Source organism: Vidua chalybeata, chromosome 18 (assembly GCF_026979565.1).
Source record: "Vidua chalybeata isolate OUT-0048 chromosome 18, bVidCha1 merged haplotype, whole genome shotgun sequence".
Lineage (NCBI taxonomy): Eukaryota > Metazoa > Chordata > Aves > Passeriformes > Viduidae > Vidua > Vidua chalybeata.
The window spans coordinates 3,991,200-4,004,829 of NC_071547.1; the positions used below are offsets into that span (position 1 = coordinate 3,991,200).

General features: G+C 47.4%; 1 protein-coding gene across 2 annotated transcripts in view; it reads right to left on the bottom strand.

Annotated features, from left to right (window-relative positions):
- The window catches only part of HECTD4 (HECT domain E3 ubiquitin protein ligase 4), a 66,030-nt gene extending 60,649 nt beyond the window's left edge, over positions 1-5,381 (bottom strand). For both annotated transcript variants that reach the window (XM_053959252.1, XM_053959251.1), the window contains exon 1: positions 5,167-5,381. In XM_053959252.1, the coding sequence (XP_053815227.1) occupies positions 5,167-5,337 (171 nt within the window). In that variant the 5' untranslated portion in view covers positions 5,338-5,381. The remainder of the gene's footprint in view (positions 1-5,166) is intronic.
- Between the last annotated feature and the right edge of the window lie 8,249 nt (positions 5,382-13,630).

Here is a 13,630-nt window from a genome sequence, read left to right on the forward strand (position 1 = left end):
CATCTCACAGGAGGTACAAACCAGACAGAAAAACAGAAACAACCTCAAAATTGTAAAATATCTTTAAAAGCAGCATGAAAAAATTTAATTCTATTACTTTGACCACCCCATTGTTGGTATAAGGTCATGCCTCTTGTACAGAATTAACAGAGAGGCAGCACCACTTGTTTACTTGGCTCTTATCTCTTGAAACACCAATATAACAATGTAGAAAGACTGAATTACAAAAAGCATGGATTATTCTGTAAGAGAAAGAGCACAAGTGACAGTTTTAAAGGTACTCTGAAGATTGAAATACACATCCCAAGTGAACCTGCTCCATAAACAACCCTGTGTCCTTGTCTCCCACTGTGCTGGGGAACAGCCTTCCTGCTCTTGGCATTTTCTGGGACATCCAGCACGAAGCTGCCTTGGTGCAAAACCCACCTTAATTTCTTCTAAAACATTTCCTAGCCCCTCTCTAAGGCTTTTTCCTTGCTAAACCACATGCCAAATATATAAATATGTGTGAGCATTTTCTCCCTGATGTTCTAGCAGCTGCTGCACCTTACACCACGCTTTAGTGTTGCAGTTAAAAACTACAAGTCTCAAGGTTGTTCCAATTTTTTCTGCTCCAAGAAATTTTAACCTTATCCTCTTGTTCAAAGCCTCTGCTGAGTCCTATGTGAAGCAGTGCAGGTTTTTAACTACTCAGCTAAAAGCAGAAACTATTTTCTTTTGTGGAAGCACTAGAAATCTCATTGCTCACAAATAAGCACTAAGACACCACTATCTTTTCCAATTTCATCCCAAATAATTTCTGTAACCATACAAATTGATGAAATAACCTTCCTACCTGAGATGAATTACAGAGAACAAGCAAGCTGTAAATAAATAAAATGCTATAAAGTGTTGTTTCTCTGTTCATTAAAATATTTCTTTGGCTCTTACTGTTTTAGTAGGTGAAAACAGCTGCAAAAGGTAAAGAAAAATCTTTGTAATTTAAACATCTGAGAGTGCAGATCACTGAATTAATAAGCTGCAATTGGTAACAAGATCTATATTTGGGAAACAGATCTGCAAAATCATCCTTGAGAAGTTTCCTAATGTTTCTCTACAAGGTTACCTAAAATACAATTTCAAAACTCAAAAGTCAGAGGCACAGTGGTCCACATTAGAGAAGTTTAATAAATTCCAAGTCCTGGCAGAGGACCCCTGGGGCACTGGAAGGGGATGCACAGGCAGGATGAGGGTGTTCCAAGCCTGCCACACGCCTGGATCAGCAGCTTTCAAGTCAGAGGTCACAACCCCAGGAAGGGTCACCCACTTAGGAAGGAGTCAATTGTTGATGGTGGCATTAGGGACTTTCAGCATGACAGAGGTGATGCTTGTAGATGGCAGAAAGGTCACAAGTAGAAAGGTTTGGGAAACACTGACCCAGATAATTGCAGGGAACTGCTCTCTCCTTCAGCAATCAAGGAAAAGTGACAAAATGTTTTCTCTGGGCCGGGAGGAAAATGGGTGAAAACTTCCAAGTTTAGCAGAAACCTTCCAGTCTAAATCATTTTATGGCAAACACAAGTCAGTCACAGGACTGGCACATGCTGAGAAAAGAGCACTGGACTTCAGCTCTTCAACCTCTCTGTGGAGAGCCAGCCCAGGCCACGCTGGAGGGGAAGAAGAAAGGCCACCACTTTTTCCTTATTTGTTTATTTTTTTACCTTCCACTTGAATAAAGGTAACTATTTTCAGTGCAGAGCCACACCTGCCCAGTGGCACCTCACTCAGTCCTACAGAACAGACCTCAACAGGAGTCCAAACACCAGATGAGGACAGACATGATCCCAACAGCTACTGAGAGAGGAGCTGTGCTCCCAGCTCCATGGGAAAATCAGAGGAAGGCTCCCTGCTCATGGCAGGAGGAGATACCGGATGATCTTTAAAGTCCCTTCACCCCAAACCACTCTGGGATTCTGTGGTGACTCTGCAGAGCTGGCAGATCAAACCTGCCTGGTTTGAGGGAGCTCCCCTCCTCCAGACAAACCCTGAACGCTCCGGGGTTACTGCAGGGAAGGAGCTTGGCTGGGAACATTCTGGAAGTGCTGCAGTTCCCTTTGGGCCACATTAAGGAACAGCTCTTCTGCACTCAATGTCCCTCCTGGGTGGGCACTGACCAGCCAAAATGTCATGGTAACACCTCAAGCTCTGTCACTGAGGGTTGTCTCCTGAAAGGAGAAGACTTTGTTCCATCAGAGATTTCTCTGTGTGAAAGGTTTTAAAATAAAGGTCCAAAGGCTTCTGTAATCACCGACTAATCCAGGTCTCTCCTGACTAGAGGATTTTAGTGGGAAACCTGCACCAGGAGCAGCTGGTTCATGCATAATGTTACAAAATTCTATCAAATTAAAAAAAAAAAAAAAGCCCTGATTTTCTGTAAATATGCTGAAACAATCTAAGAAGTTGGCACACATCATCACAGAAAAATAAAAACAGAGCAAAAACCTCCACACCCTTTAAAACTCAACATACTCCTAGAACTAGTTGAAAGATAAGATTAAGGTTATTGTAACATACCATTAAAGTATATATGTATAAATACAAGTGTATACAAATACACAAAAATACAAAATCAAAGCTGCATGGGAGTCAAAGTAACACAAAAGAGTAAGTTTTCATAAGCCTTTCTTGGCATACCACCAGCACTGTAACATTTTTTCCTCTGCTTTTCTTTTTATAAATAGACAGAACCTTTGAACAGAAGGACAAAGGAAGCACATCCAAACACACTGACATTAGTCACCAATACACTCCTTAAATGGATATTTAGGCAAAACAGACCAGAATGATACTTCTCCACCCAAAAAAATAACCATTAGAGTATTAAACATTATACATTTTTAATTAAGCACTTCAGCTCCGAAATTCAGCCAGGCTTCTGACCACCACTGATGAAGCACAAGAAGTGAATTAAAGAAGTTTCCTAATCAAAGCAGCAGCTGCAGCATCTCCTACCCTTGGCCAATAGCACATCCCAAGAGGTTTCTGTTTGGACCATTTTCAAAGATATTTATTACACTGCAAGTAGGAGTAGAAAGAGTGTAAATGAGCTCTTGTGTAGCAGTCGGTTGCATGGCCACGCGTCAATCAGATGTGTGCACCTATTTCCACAAAATGGCTCCTCAAAGCCATTCCACATCACCAAAGTACCCCTTATTTAAATGAAAACAGCATTAAAAAAAAAGCACAGAAAAGTTACAGGCTAAATATTTTACATTTGCACCATGTGAAATTTCATTTTTTAAAACCCTTCCCCCTCAATACCAAACTCTAAACCAATTTGCAGATATCTGAAAATGAAATTGATCGCTTGTGATCGTCAATTCTATCAGTGGATGGAAATAAAAGGCTTTCATAAGCTGTGACTTAAGAATAAAGATCAAAATAAATAAAAATCAGTACTTATCAAAAATAAGCACAACAGCAAAAAGTCATATTTAATTATTTATTTAAAAGTTTTGCACTGCAAACACAAACAGGAAAAGAATCTCTGGAGCAGAAAAAATGAGGTGAATCAGTGGCACTGGATTGCTGCAACACTTGTTATAATAAATGTCATAAAGCACAAGACACAGTAGCACCAATTCCATTCCTATCTCTCCCAAACAACTGGAGTTTTAGAACATTCTTAACACTAACAAAAAAATTCTCCAGAGCTGAAGTGTTTGTCAAGTGAAGCTGTGTGTCAAGCTCCAGGCTGGAACACACTTCTGGCCTGGCTGGCAAGACCTTAAAATAAGGTCTTTTTTTTTTTTTTTAAAGGATATCCTCCTTTCTTATGATATAACATGAAAAATGCTGCGGGAGCACATTATTTTTCTAGCACAGGTTTTAAACTCAATGCTGCTTCTAGAACTGTGCCATGGAATCAAAATATTTTCTTGCATCCAAACTGCACTGAAGCCAGAGCAACTCTGATCACAAGGGAGAATCATTCCATGTTTATACACACAGAGATAAGTCAGCCACCTTAAAAATCTCCCTTTTCCTTTTCATGTGATATTTGCCAACACCCATTTCAAGGGAGCAGCTGATTTCTCCATGCCATTCCCCAGTGTCCCAACACACAGGACAGAAAATGCACGTCCTGCAGAAAATATCTTTCCTTAGATAAGGATGGGGGAAGTTTCCCCAGAGCCCGTAAAGGTTCCACATCATCCGATGAACAATAATGTTGTCAGGACTGCTCGTGGGGGTCTTCTCAGCAACAGCCCAGACAGCAGCTAAAGCTTTACTAAAAGGGGTTTTTCGGCCTAAAATGCCTCGGACCAAACAGAGCCCGGAGGTAAAGCTCCGGCTGGAGCGTCCCCTGTCCGCTGCCACCGCTCAGCTCCGGTGACAAAGCCCCTGTGTCATTGCGAGCCACATTGCCGGGGAGGAGGGTGGGGTGAAAGAGGAGAAGGGAGGCACACAGGGGGGAAGAAAAAAAATGCAGTCTACCAAATAGATGCAACCTATAATCCGTGACATTCAGTCCTTCAGCGGCTCCTCCTAAGATAAAACAGCTGCACCGCCTGCCTGCAGCCAACACCGGGGGCAGTTCTGGGAAGGTAAAAAGCTGGGATGAAAATCTGGGCTGCCCTCCTGGCTCCTTAACAACGATCACTGTCAACAGCTGAATAAAACACCCGGGCACCTCTGAACATGTCGTTGTAAGGCTGATAATTACCAACCGTCTAAAAGTAACAGCAAGAAAACACAAAACCTTCAATAAAAATAAACGGGCCGAAGGCCACGCTGAAATCCGTGAGTGCGGCTCTGATTTCCAAACCTTTCCGATTCAAAACAAGGAGGACGCACCAATACTTCACCCTCCATTTACATCAGCACCTCACCATCCTCCTGCCCAGCTCCACTTTCATTATTATCTTTAATAAATTAGATCGACTCAAGAACGCCTCGACACCGGCTGGCTCCGGACTCCAGATCCCTCACCCGGCATCCGCACGCAGCATCCTCCATCCCGGCCCCCCATCCTCCCCCAGTCATCCTCCCTGCACCCCCATCTCCCATCCCCCGTCCTCCTCGCCTCAGGCCTCCGCTGCCACCGTGCCCCTCTCCCGGGGGCATCCTCCCCCTCACGCCCTGGCCCTGCCCCGTCCCTCCCCTCAGCTCGGGCGGCCGCCTCACCTCCAGCTCGGTGTCGCCGGGCTCGGCCACCCCAATGATCTCGCTGGGCAGCTCGGCCAGGTCGGTGACCCGGATCAGCCCGTCGTGCAGGAAGATGGTCTCCTCCTTCACCGACAGCCACTGCGCCGAGTCGGTGGCCGCGGCCGCCGAGGCGGCCGCCGGGGACCCCATGGCGCGGAGGGCGGGGGGGCTCCGCAGGGCTGAGGCGAGGCGGGTCCCGCTACCCGCCCATGGCGGGGGCAGGGCGGGGGCAGGCGCGTCCCCAGCGGCCTGGGCGCCGGACAGCCGGGGCGCGGCGGGCAGCAGCGAGGAGCGGCGCGTTGCCACCGCGGCGGCGGCGCTCCGGGGAGCTCCGGGAGCCGCCGTGCCCGCCCGCAGCCCCGCGTCCCGCGCCCGCCTCACACACACCGCTGACAGCGCGACGCCATGTTGGGGGCTGAGGCGCGCCCGGCATGCACCGCGCGGGGAACAATACACCCGGCCCCCTCCCAGCCCGCGGGGCCCCGCCCCCCGCGCCCCGCGGCGCCGCCCCGAGCGCCGGGACACGCCCCCAGCGCCGGAGCTTCGCCCCCCGGCCGCTCCCGCCGCTCCGCCCGCACCGGCGGCGCTGCCGGCAGCGCCTCACCCGCACCGCGTGTGCTCCGCTCGGTGCTTCACCCGCACCGGGCACAGCGCCTCACCCGCACCGCGTGTGCTCCGCTCGGTGCTTCACCCGCACCGGGCACGGCGCCTCACCCGCACCGCGTGTGCTCCGCTCGGTGCTTCACCCGCACCACCGGGCACGGCGCCTCACCCGCACCGCGTGTGCTCCGCTCGGTGCTCCACCCGCACCGCGCACAGCGCCTCACCCGCGCCGCGTGTGCTCCGCTCGGTGCTTCACCCGCACCACCGGGCACGGCGCCTCACCCGCACCGCGTGTGCTCCGCTCGGTGCTTTACCCGCACCGGGCACGGCGGGTCGTCCGCACTGGGCACGGCGCCTCACCCGCACCGCGTGTGCTCCGCTCGGTGCTCCACCCGCACCGGGCACGGCGGGTCGTCCGCACAGGGCACGGCGCCTCACCCGCACCGCGTGTGCTCCGCTCGGTGCTTCAACCTCACCGGGGACGGCGGGTCGTCCGCACTGGGCGCCGCGGGGAGGGTAGCAGCCGCACAGGGAAGAGCGGGTCACCTGCACCGGGCGCAGCGCTGCACCCGCACCGGGAGCGCTCCCCTCAGAGCTTCAGCGCGCTCATATCGCCCCTCAGCGCCTCCCCCGCGCCAGGGAGAGCGGATCGCCCGCACAGCGGGGAGCGCATAAACCGCACCGGGGAGCGGCTCACCCGCGCCGGGTGTTCGCCCCTCAGAGCCTCATCCGCACCGCGGGGCGCTCCCCTCAGCGCCTCGCCTCATCCCTCAGGGATTGCTCCCCTCAGCCCCTCGCTCGTCCCGCCGCGAGGGACGGTCCCCTCAGGGCTTCACCCCTGGCACTGCCCCGGCGTCTCACCCTCATGCAATGGCATCTCCCTCAGCCCTTCACCTCCCTCCACCCTTCGCCCGGACAGAGAGCTGCTCCCTCAGCGCTGTTCTCCTCAGTTTCCTTGTCAATCCTCTTGGCTTGGCTTACTGGGCCCCTCTGAAACTCCCCATTTCCCTCCAGGGCTGGTCCCTCACGTTCTCCCTCATGGTTGTTTCTCCTCTCCCGCAGCCCCTATTTTGTCTGTCCCCTCACAGAATGATTTCCCTTTCTCCCTTCCCCTTGCCCCGCTCCATCACCATCTCGCAGGAATCCTGTCACCCCGCAAGGAGCTTTTCCCAAAGAACTCATGAGCAAGCAGGTATGTCCCTTCAAATCTGGATTTATGGACTCCAGAGGCTGTAAAGCAAAAGGGTTGTGACACCTCAGTATGTGTGGAAAAAAGGAGATCCAGAGGAAAACTGATCCTTCTTTCTCAGCCTAATTTTATCCTCAGTCCCCTCAGACCTCGCCCTGAGGCCGTTCAGAGGCACAAAGTGTCACAGGCAGCTGTACCTGGATGTGCAGCAAAGGACGTGCTGCTGAGACAAATCATGTTAATGAGAAAGACGTGGTGATAAATGTTAAATAGTTTTAGTGGATAATTGCTGTGGGGATTCCCATTGCAAGTGTCTGCTTTTCATGGAACAGTGACTGTGCACAACTGAGCAGAGATAGAGCTCTATGCATTTATTTACCTGTTTGATCAGATTAAATTATTTAACATATTAGTGCATTATAACAAATGTGCTGTGCTATTGCAGGAAAAACTTATTCAGAGCTGGAGTAAAACGAGATCTACCACCAGTGCTTTATATCCTATTAAATCTGTCTGGGAAGAAGCATATTTTTCCATGTAATGGATGACCACTCAACATTGCACCCATGCAAAGCCCTTTTGTAGCCCTGATTCAGCAGTCTGAGCACTTATAGCATTGTGTATCTTGTTTTTGAGGCCAGTTCAGTTGACACAGGGTTCAGGTAAGTTCAAACAAACAGTAATTTAGAGATCTGTGTGATAGCTCTGTGCACTGTTTGGTAGGACATCCCTGCTATTCATGTGCTGGACAGTACAAGGGTCTCCAGGCTTGGTTTATTCTAGAAATAGATATTATTTGCCTCTGTGCAGCAGTAATTTTTGAACAGGGGGAGTGTGCAGAGCTGCTATCAAAAGTTTTTATGAGGGAGAAGCTTCGTGGGCATCTGTTATTTTTGGTCAAGACATGACAGAGAGAACAACGGCTGCAGACAGACCCTGATCCTCCCATGGGAGCCCTGGGAGGAGTCAGAACAGAGGGAATGCTGAGATTGGAAGATTTTTTGGCAGGTGGGACGTGGCAGCTGAGTTCTGGCAGGGGAGATAAGCCAGGCTCCCGGGGGTTCCTTGGAGCAAGGGAAAAACTCCTGGGGTTGGATTAGTCACAACATTTCATGGGGAGACAGCCACGGGTGTTCATGTTTTGTTCCCAGAGTGGGAGTTTGACATTGTTTTCATTCATCTCACACGTGAGGATAGAGGGAGAGAAACACAAAGTGTGTGTGCATTTCAGTGGGAGTAACACTCCACCAAAAAAGCATTCCATCTTTAGATCTTGTTATTATCATGGTGCTAGTTGAGTATCTTCCACAAAATCAACACAAACAGCAGAGCTGGGAGTCAAATGGGATGTTCCCTTCACAAGCAAGGTGAAGGAGATCAGCAGAAAGGGTTTGCAGAGTTTTCCAGAGGTTTGGATGTACCTGTTCTCCAAAGGTAACCCCAGGCTGAAAATGCTTTGTCTGCAGCTCTTTCCAAGGCCTCCTGGACTGCTTTATCCCGCAGGAACGTGGCTGCCACAGCAGCTCCCAGCTGGAGAATCCGTGTTTGATATGGCTGTGGATTCAATCCTCTGCCTTGGGATGCAAGCCAAGGCCTTTTACAGGAATGAGGAGCTGACTCAGAGCCAGGAGAGGCTCTGGAAGCTTCCACAGCAGGCGAGGCACTGAACGAGGTGTGTGGCCACGTTATTCCCTGGCAGGGGCTATGCTTTGTCCTTTGGGGGCTGGTGACAGTTTCTTCCAGGAAGGATCCTGATCCATGTGGGTTTCTGTGGGAAGCAACCTGAGCTGCCTCCAGTGAAAACAGCCCCCTTGGCTCTGACCTGCACATTGTGCAGATGTTTTGGAAGTCTTCCTTTTAGCCAAATCTGTGTGAAGACTTCCCAAGCTGAACAGAAGGGATATTCATCATTTTATAGTTATTGATTTGCTTATTTGGAGTTCTTCTGAATGCCATTGACTTGACAATTCAAAGTTAAAAAGCAGTTATTGAATGAAAGCAATAGAATAAAACTGAGAAACCTACCCTGTCCTGCCTCACTGCAGGTAAATAAAATAATTACTGCTAAATGTAATTTCCTAAATTATTTGAAGTGCCTGCCATTCAGGAATTAAGAGTGTGTTGTACAATCTATAAACTTACATGGAATGCTGATGTAGCTTCCTACATGGAATTTTCAGCACTAGGGCTGTAGTGGATGCAGCAAACTCCATGCAGTTTGCCTGGCATCTGCTGCAGAAGATGTTGTGTAATGGAATGAAAAAAATATAATATTTGTGTTCTGCCTGTCACCAGGAAATGTCAGCCACTGCAGCTTCAGTGTGCAGTCAGAGGGGTACAGAAGCAACTACAAAGAAATCTTGGACTACTTTATGGGAAGACTTAAAAAATAGACCAGAATAACTTTGTGACACCGATCATCAAGCTGAAGGAATAAAACCTTCAACTTGTAAATAGGTTCCTACAGAAAACCACTCTTTTGCTTCCATTATTTTGCATTTTTTTTTCCATTATTTTGGAGCAGATGTTGAGTGTTCTTTGAGCTGCTGTGGTTGCCTCTGCCTCTGGTGGAAGGATTTTGGGATCAGCTCCTTCCTGTGCAGGTCTCCTGTGTCCTTGTGCTTCTCTGGACATCACAGATACTGAGATTTGGCAGAAGATGCTTATGGGCTGTGGGCAAAAATTCACTCCTGCGAGCTGCAAATGGAAATTCCCTATTCCTGCTTGGAATTTGCCTATTATGTAATGGGATTTAAAGCAGCATTGTCTCACCCTTCAGTTTAATTCTACATTAACAGCTATTATGTGTGGGGAGAACTCTTTTCATCCCAAGGCTTTGCTGTGTATCTTTCTGTTCATTTAGAAATGACACTTTCAGTTTCAATGACCATTGTGGCACTAAGAAATGTGTGAAAAAGAAAAACAAGTTGCTATTTTTACGTGGTCTGCACTAACCAGATTTGCAGACCCTGAATCCTGGCTCCTCTGCCTGGTACTTGTTATTTAAGGAGCCCAAATGCCATCATTAATAAGGCCACTACCCAAGGAATACTGGCATTTCTTGGCACATTGGCTGGGATTAAAAAATACAGTTTCTCCAAGTAAAACTTAGAAAGGACTGAAGTGGAAAAAAAAAAAAAAAACAATGTTTGAAAGAGGAGAAGGAAGAAACTAGACAGTGAAATAAAATAATTCCAAACCTCAGAAGTGTATTTTAATTGCAAATGGAAATATTCACATTTTTCTCATTTAGAAGAGCAATAATTGCTGAAGATTGCAAGGTGGGTTTGAGGGAGGAAGAACAAATAGATATTTTTGTTAAAATGAATAAGGGTTATAGGAAACAAGAGTATGAATCACTACCTTGCAAACATGGCCTTACTTAAATTGGACAGGAAACAAATGTAAAATGTGGAATCACAGAATCTGGGAATCCTGGAGTGGTTTGGGTTAGAAGGGAGCTCAAAGCCCATCCCATTCCACCCCCTGCCATGGGCAGGGACAGCTTCCACCATCCCAGCTGGCTCCAAGCCCCGGCCAGCCTGGCCCTGGACACTTCCAGGGGTGGGGCAGCCACAGCTTCTCTCTTCAGTCTCTTCCACTGTTGAATTGTCTTTATCTTTAGGGAGTTTCCTAATCCGTTACTATTGCAATTTAACCCTTTCCATTTTCTTTTCCAGCTGTTGCAGACACAAAGAACAGTTTATTTCCTCCCTCTCCTGTTGTCTTCACCCATGAGAGCTGTGACCAGAGTTCCTCCCCACCACCCCTGCACTAAATAATCCCTGTCCTTTCAAACTTGGATAGTTGGAAGCCTGATCTTTTCTTTGGGATTTCCTGCTCCCTTGGCGTGTTGGCATTTAACAGTGCTCTCCCAAATTTCAGGTCTCATTTTCTTACTCTAGTAGCCTTTTCTGGAAGTACCTAAATGCTGCCCATCAGTGAGAAAGAGTGGCTGGGAGCTAAGCAGATCCCTGAATGGTTGTCCTGAATTTTTGAATCTCAAATGTCTCAGAAGACTCATTATTACTATCCCAAAATAGGTAGGTTTAAATACAGCTATTCTGTGCTGGTTTAAAATTCAACCTTTCTGAAAACTGCTGCAGTAACACGAGGGATAAATAAATAGAAAAATAATCTGGTACAATATTCTGCTCAATATTGTAAACATATAAACGTGACAAGGTGGCATCTCTGGCTTCATATTTACCCCACATTTTACTTAAAGTTTTATTTAAAACCCTTGGAAAGAGAAAGTGTCACAAGCTGGTTTTCTCTTAGCCTATCAAGAAATAATTTGTATGTCTACATTTGTATTTCAAGAATTTTCTCTGATTTCCCAAGTGAATTGGTTAAAATACTAATCCTGCAATCCCTGTGTTTGAGGGATTCCCTCAAACAGGGATTGGTTCAACACAGGGGAAATTCCTGTTACTTCGCTCTGAGCAAGAGCTGTAATGGCCAAATTCCAGAAGTGATATCCCTGGAAAAGTTCTCTCTCCCCACCTGGTCACGTGCACACACTGGCCAAAGCTGAGATCTGGGCAGAGCTTCAGAGATTATTTATCAAAAATGTTCAATCCTAATCAGAATAAAAAGCTGAAACATTGACATTTACAATGTAACATTCCAGAGGGAAAAGTACATTTTGGGACAATTTCCCTGTCCAGGGCGAGGTTGGAGAGGGCTTGGAGCAACCTGGGATAGTGAAAGGTGTCCCTGGAGAGTCTGAACCAACAGGACACCAAAGCAAAGAGAGAAACAGGATTTTAAATGAGGATTTTAAAAGAAGTTGTGCTTGAACTTTCATCATCTTTGTCTTTTACCTGCAATTCCTAAATCAGATGCAAGAGTGTGAATTCCTAATTAGCAGGTTTGCACCAGCATTGCAGCACTACCAACCCTTTTCCTTCCAAGGGAAGGCAGGGCAGCGAATCCCTGGCCTGAGCAGATGTTAGTCTGTGCTGATTTTCTCTTCAGTGGTGACAGACATTCAAAACAAAGCTAAAACTGAAAACCACTAATTGAGAGCTGAAGCCAAGCTGTGCAAAGTGGAATAAGTGGAATGGTTTTCCTCTGGGAAGAACAATTTTGCTCTCTGTGTGGTGCTGTCTTGCAGCTCTAAGTGCCCCCATCTCCAAAGGTGCTCTTCCCATGGAGCCTTCCTCCCTTTCCTTTCTTTCTTGCAGCATTTCTCTTGTTCTTTCCAGTGCCTCTTTCCTCTATTTCCAGCCAAGAATCTGCTTTTAAAAGGAGAGTAATAACTATTATATAATAAAGTCCCAGTGAGTGAACACGTTGACAGGATATAAATATGAGGGAAACAAACAGAAGAGGCTGGAGATGTGTGCTGTGGTTTGGGGTGCTGCTGATTTATGTGATAGGTGCAGTCCTCTTATGCTCTCTATCACTCACCTTTTTTTCCCTTTTTTCCTTCCAGCCAGATGGCACAAACCAGGAAAGGCCAAATTATTCATCATCCCACATTTAGGCTCGACTGGCCCCTGGGTGAAGCCAGGCTGGTTGAAAATCTTTTCATGCTGCTACAGGCAGGAGAGTTTCTTCCTTTGTGATGTAGAGGTGAGTTTATGTGCTGTGCAGTGGAATGTCCTGTGCTTATAAAATCCTGGTCCTGACAGGGAATTATTTTATAATTCTTCATTTTATGCTTAACAACAGCACAGTGTTTCTTTAAAAAGAACATCACAAGGAGCCTACAAAGAACCAGGAAGAGCTAAACTTCAACTAAAATAACCCCACAAACAATCAATTAATCAACAGGAGCACCAGAGCAGTGCTGTCAGTCACCCAAGGCCACCAGCATCACCCCCTTCATGAGATTATCATTTCCCAGACAGGTGACATTAGCCCAGCCCTCCTCCTGCAGCACAGGGACCACATTTTGTGTGCTGGGCTCCATTCTGTTATCATGTGGCTCTTGATTGGGCCTGACAAACACATCAAAAAGTCATTTTTTAGGCTTGATTACTCAGTCTGCCCAGGCTTGGGGTGGTGGCAATTGAATGACATGAGAAGTTGAAGCTCAGGGTGACAGGATGGGAAGAGTGATAGAAATTCAAATGAGAATTATAAATCCCCAGGAGCAGCTGCACTGCCTGGCTCACACTGGGACACCCTTCTCAGGCACTTGTGAAATCAGCAGTTATTTCAAGGGAGCCCAAACCACACAATTTGTGCTGTTATTTGGATTATTTTAATTCTATTTTTTATTCAAGCTGTCAGGCAGTTTGGGGATTAATGGGTTGTCTGTGTTAGAAGGCAGTGACAGAATGATGTGAGACATTGCCTTGATGAAGTTCTGTTTAATTACAAAGCAGGCATGTCTTTCCTGGAGTGCTGGATTAAATAAACCACACATTTTTATGCTCAGTGCTTTGACCAAAGCCAGGATTTGAACAAAAACCCCCAACCCTCTCGAAGTTTCTCTTGCATCAGCACCCTCAAAAGGCAGTTTTCCTTTTTTTCCCCTCTGTGCCCCTGCTCTGGGCATGTGTTTGGCTTTTTTCTCCTCCACAAACACAAAGCTCCAGGTTCCCAGTGGCCTTTTTGCACTTTGTCAGGCCCCAGGGAAGCCATGTGGACGGTGTGCAGTGCACAGGAGCTCTGCCATGTGCCTCTCCTTTGAGCAGG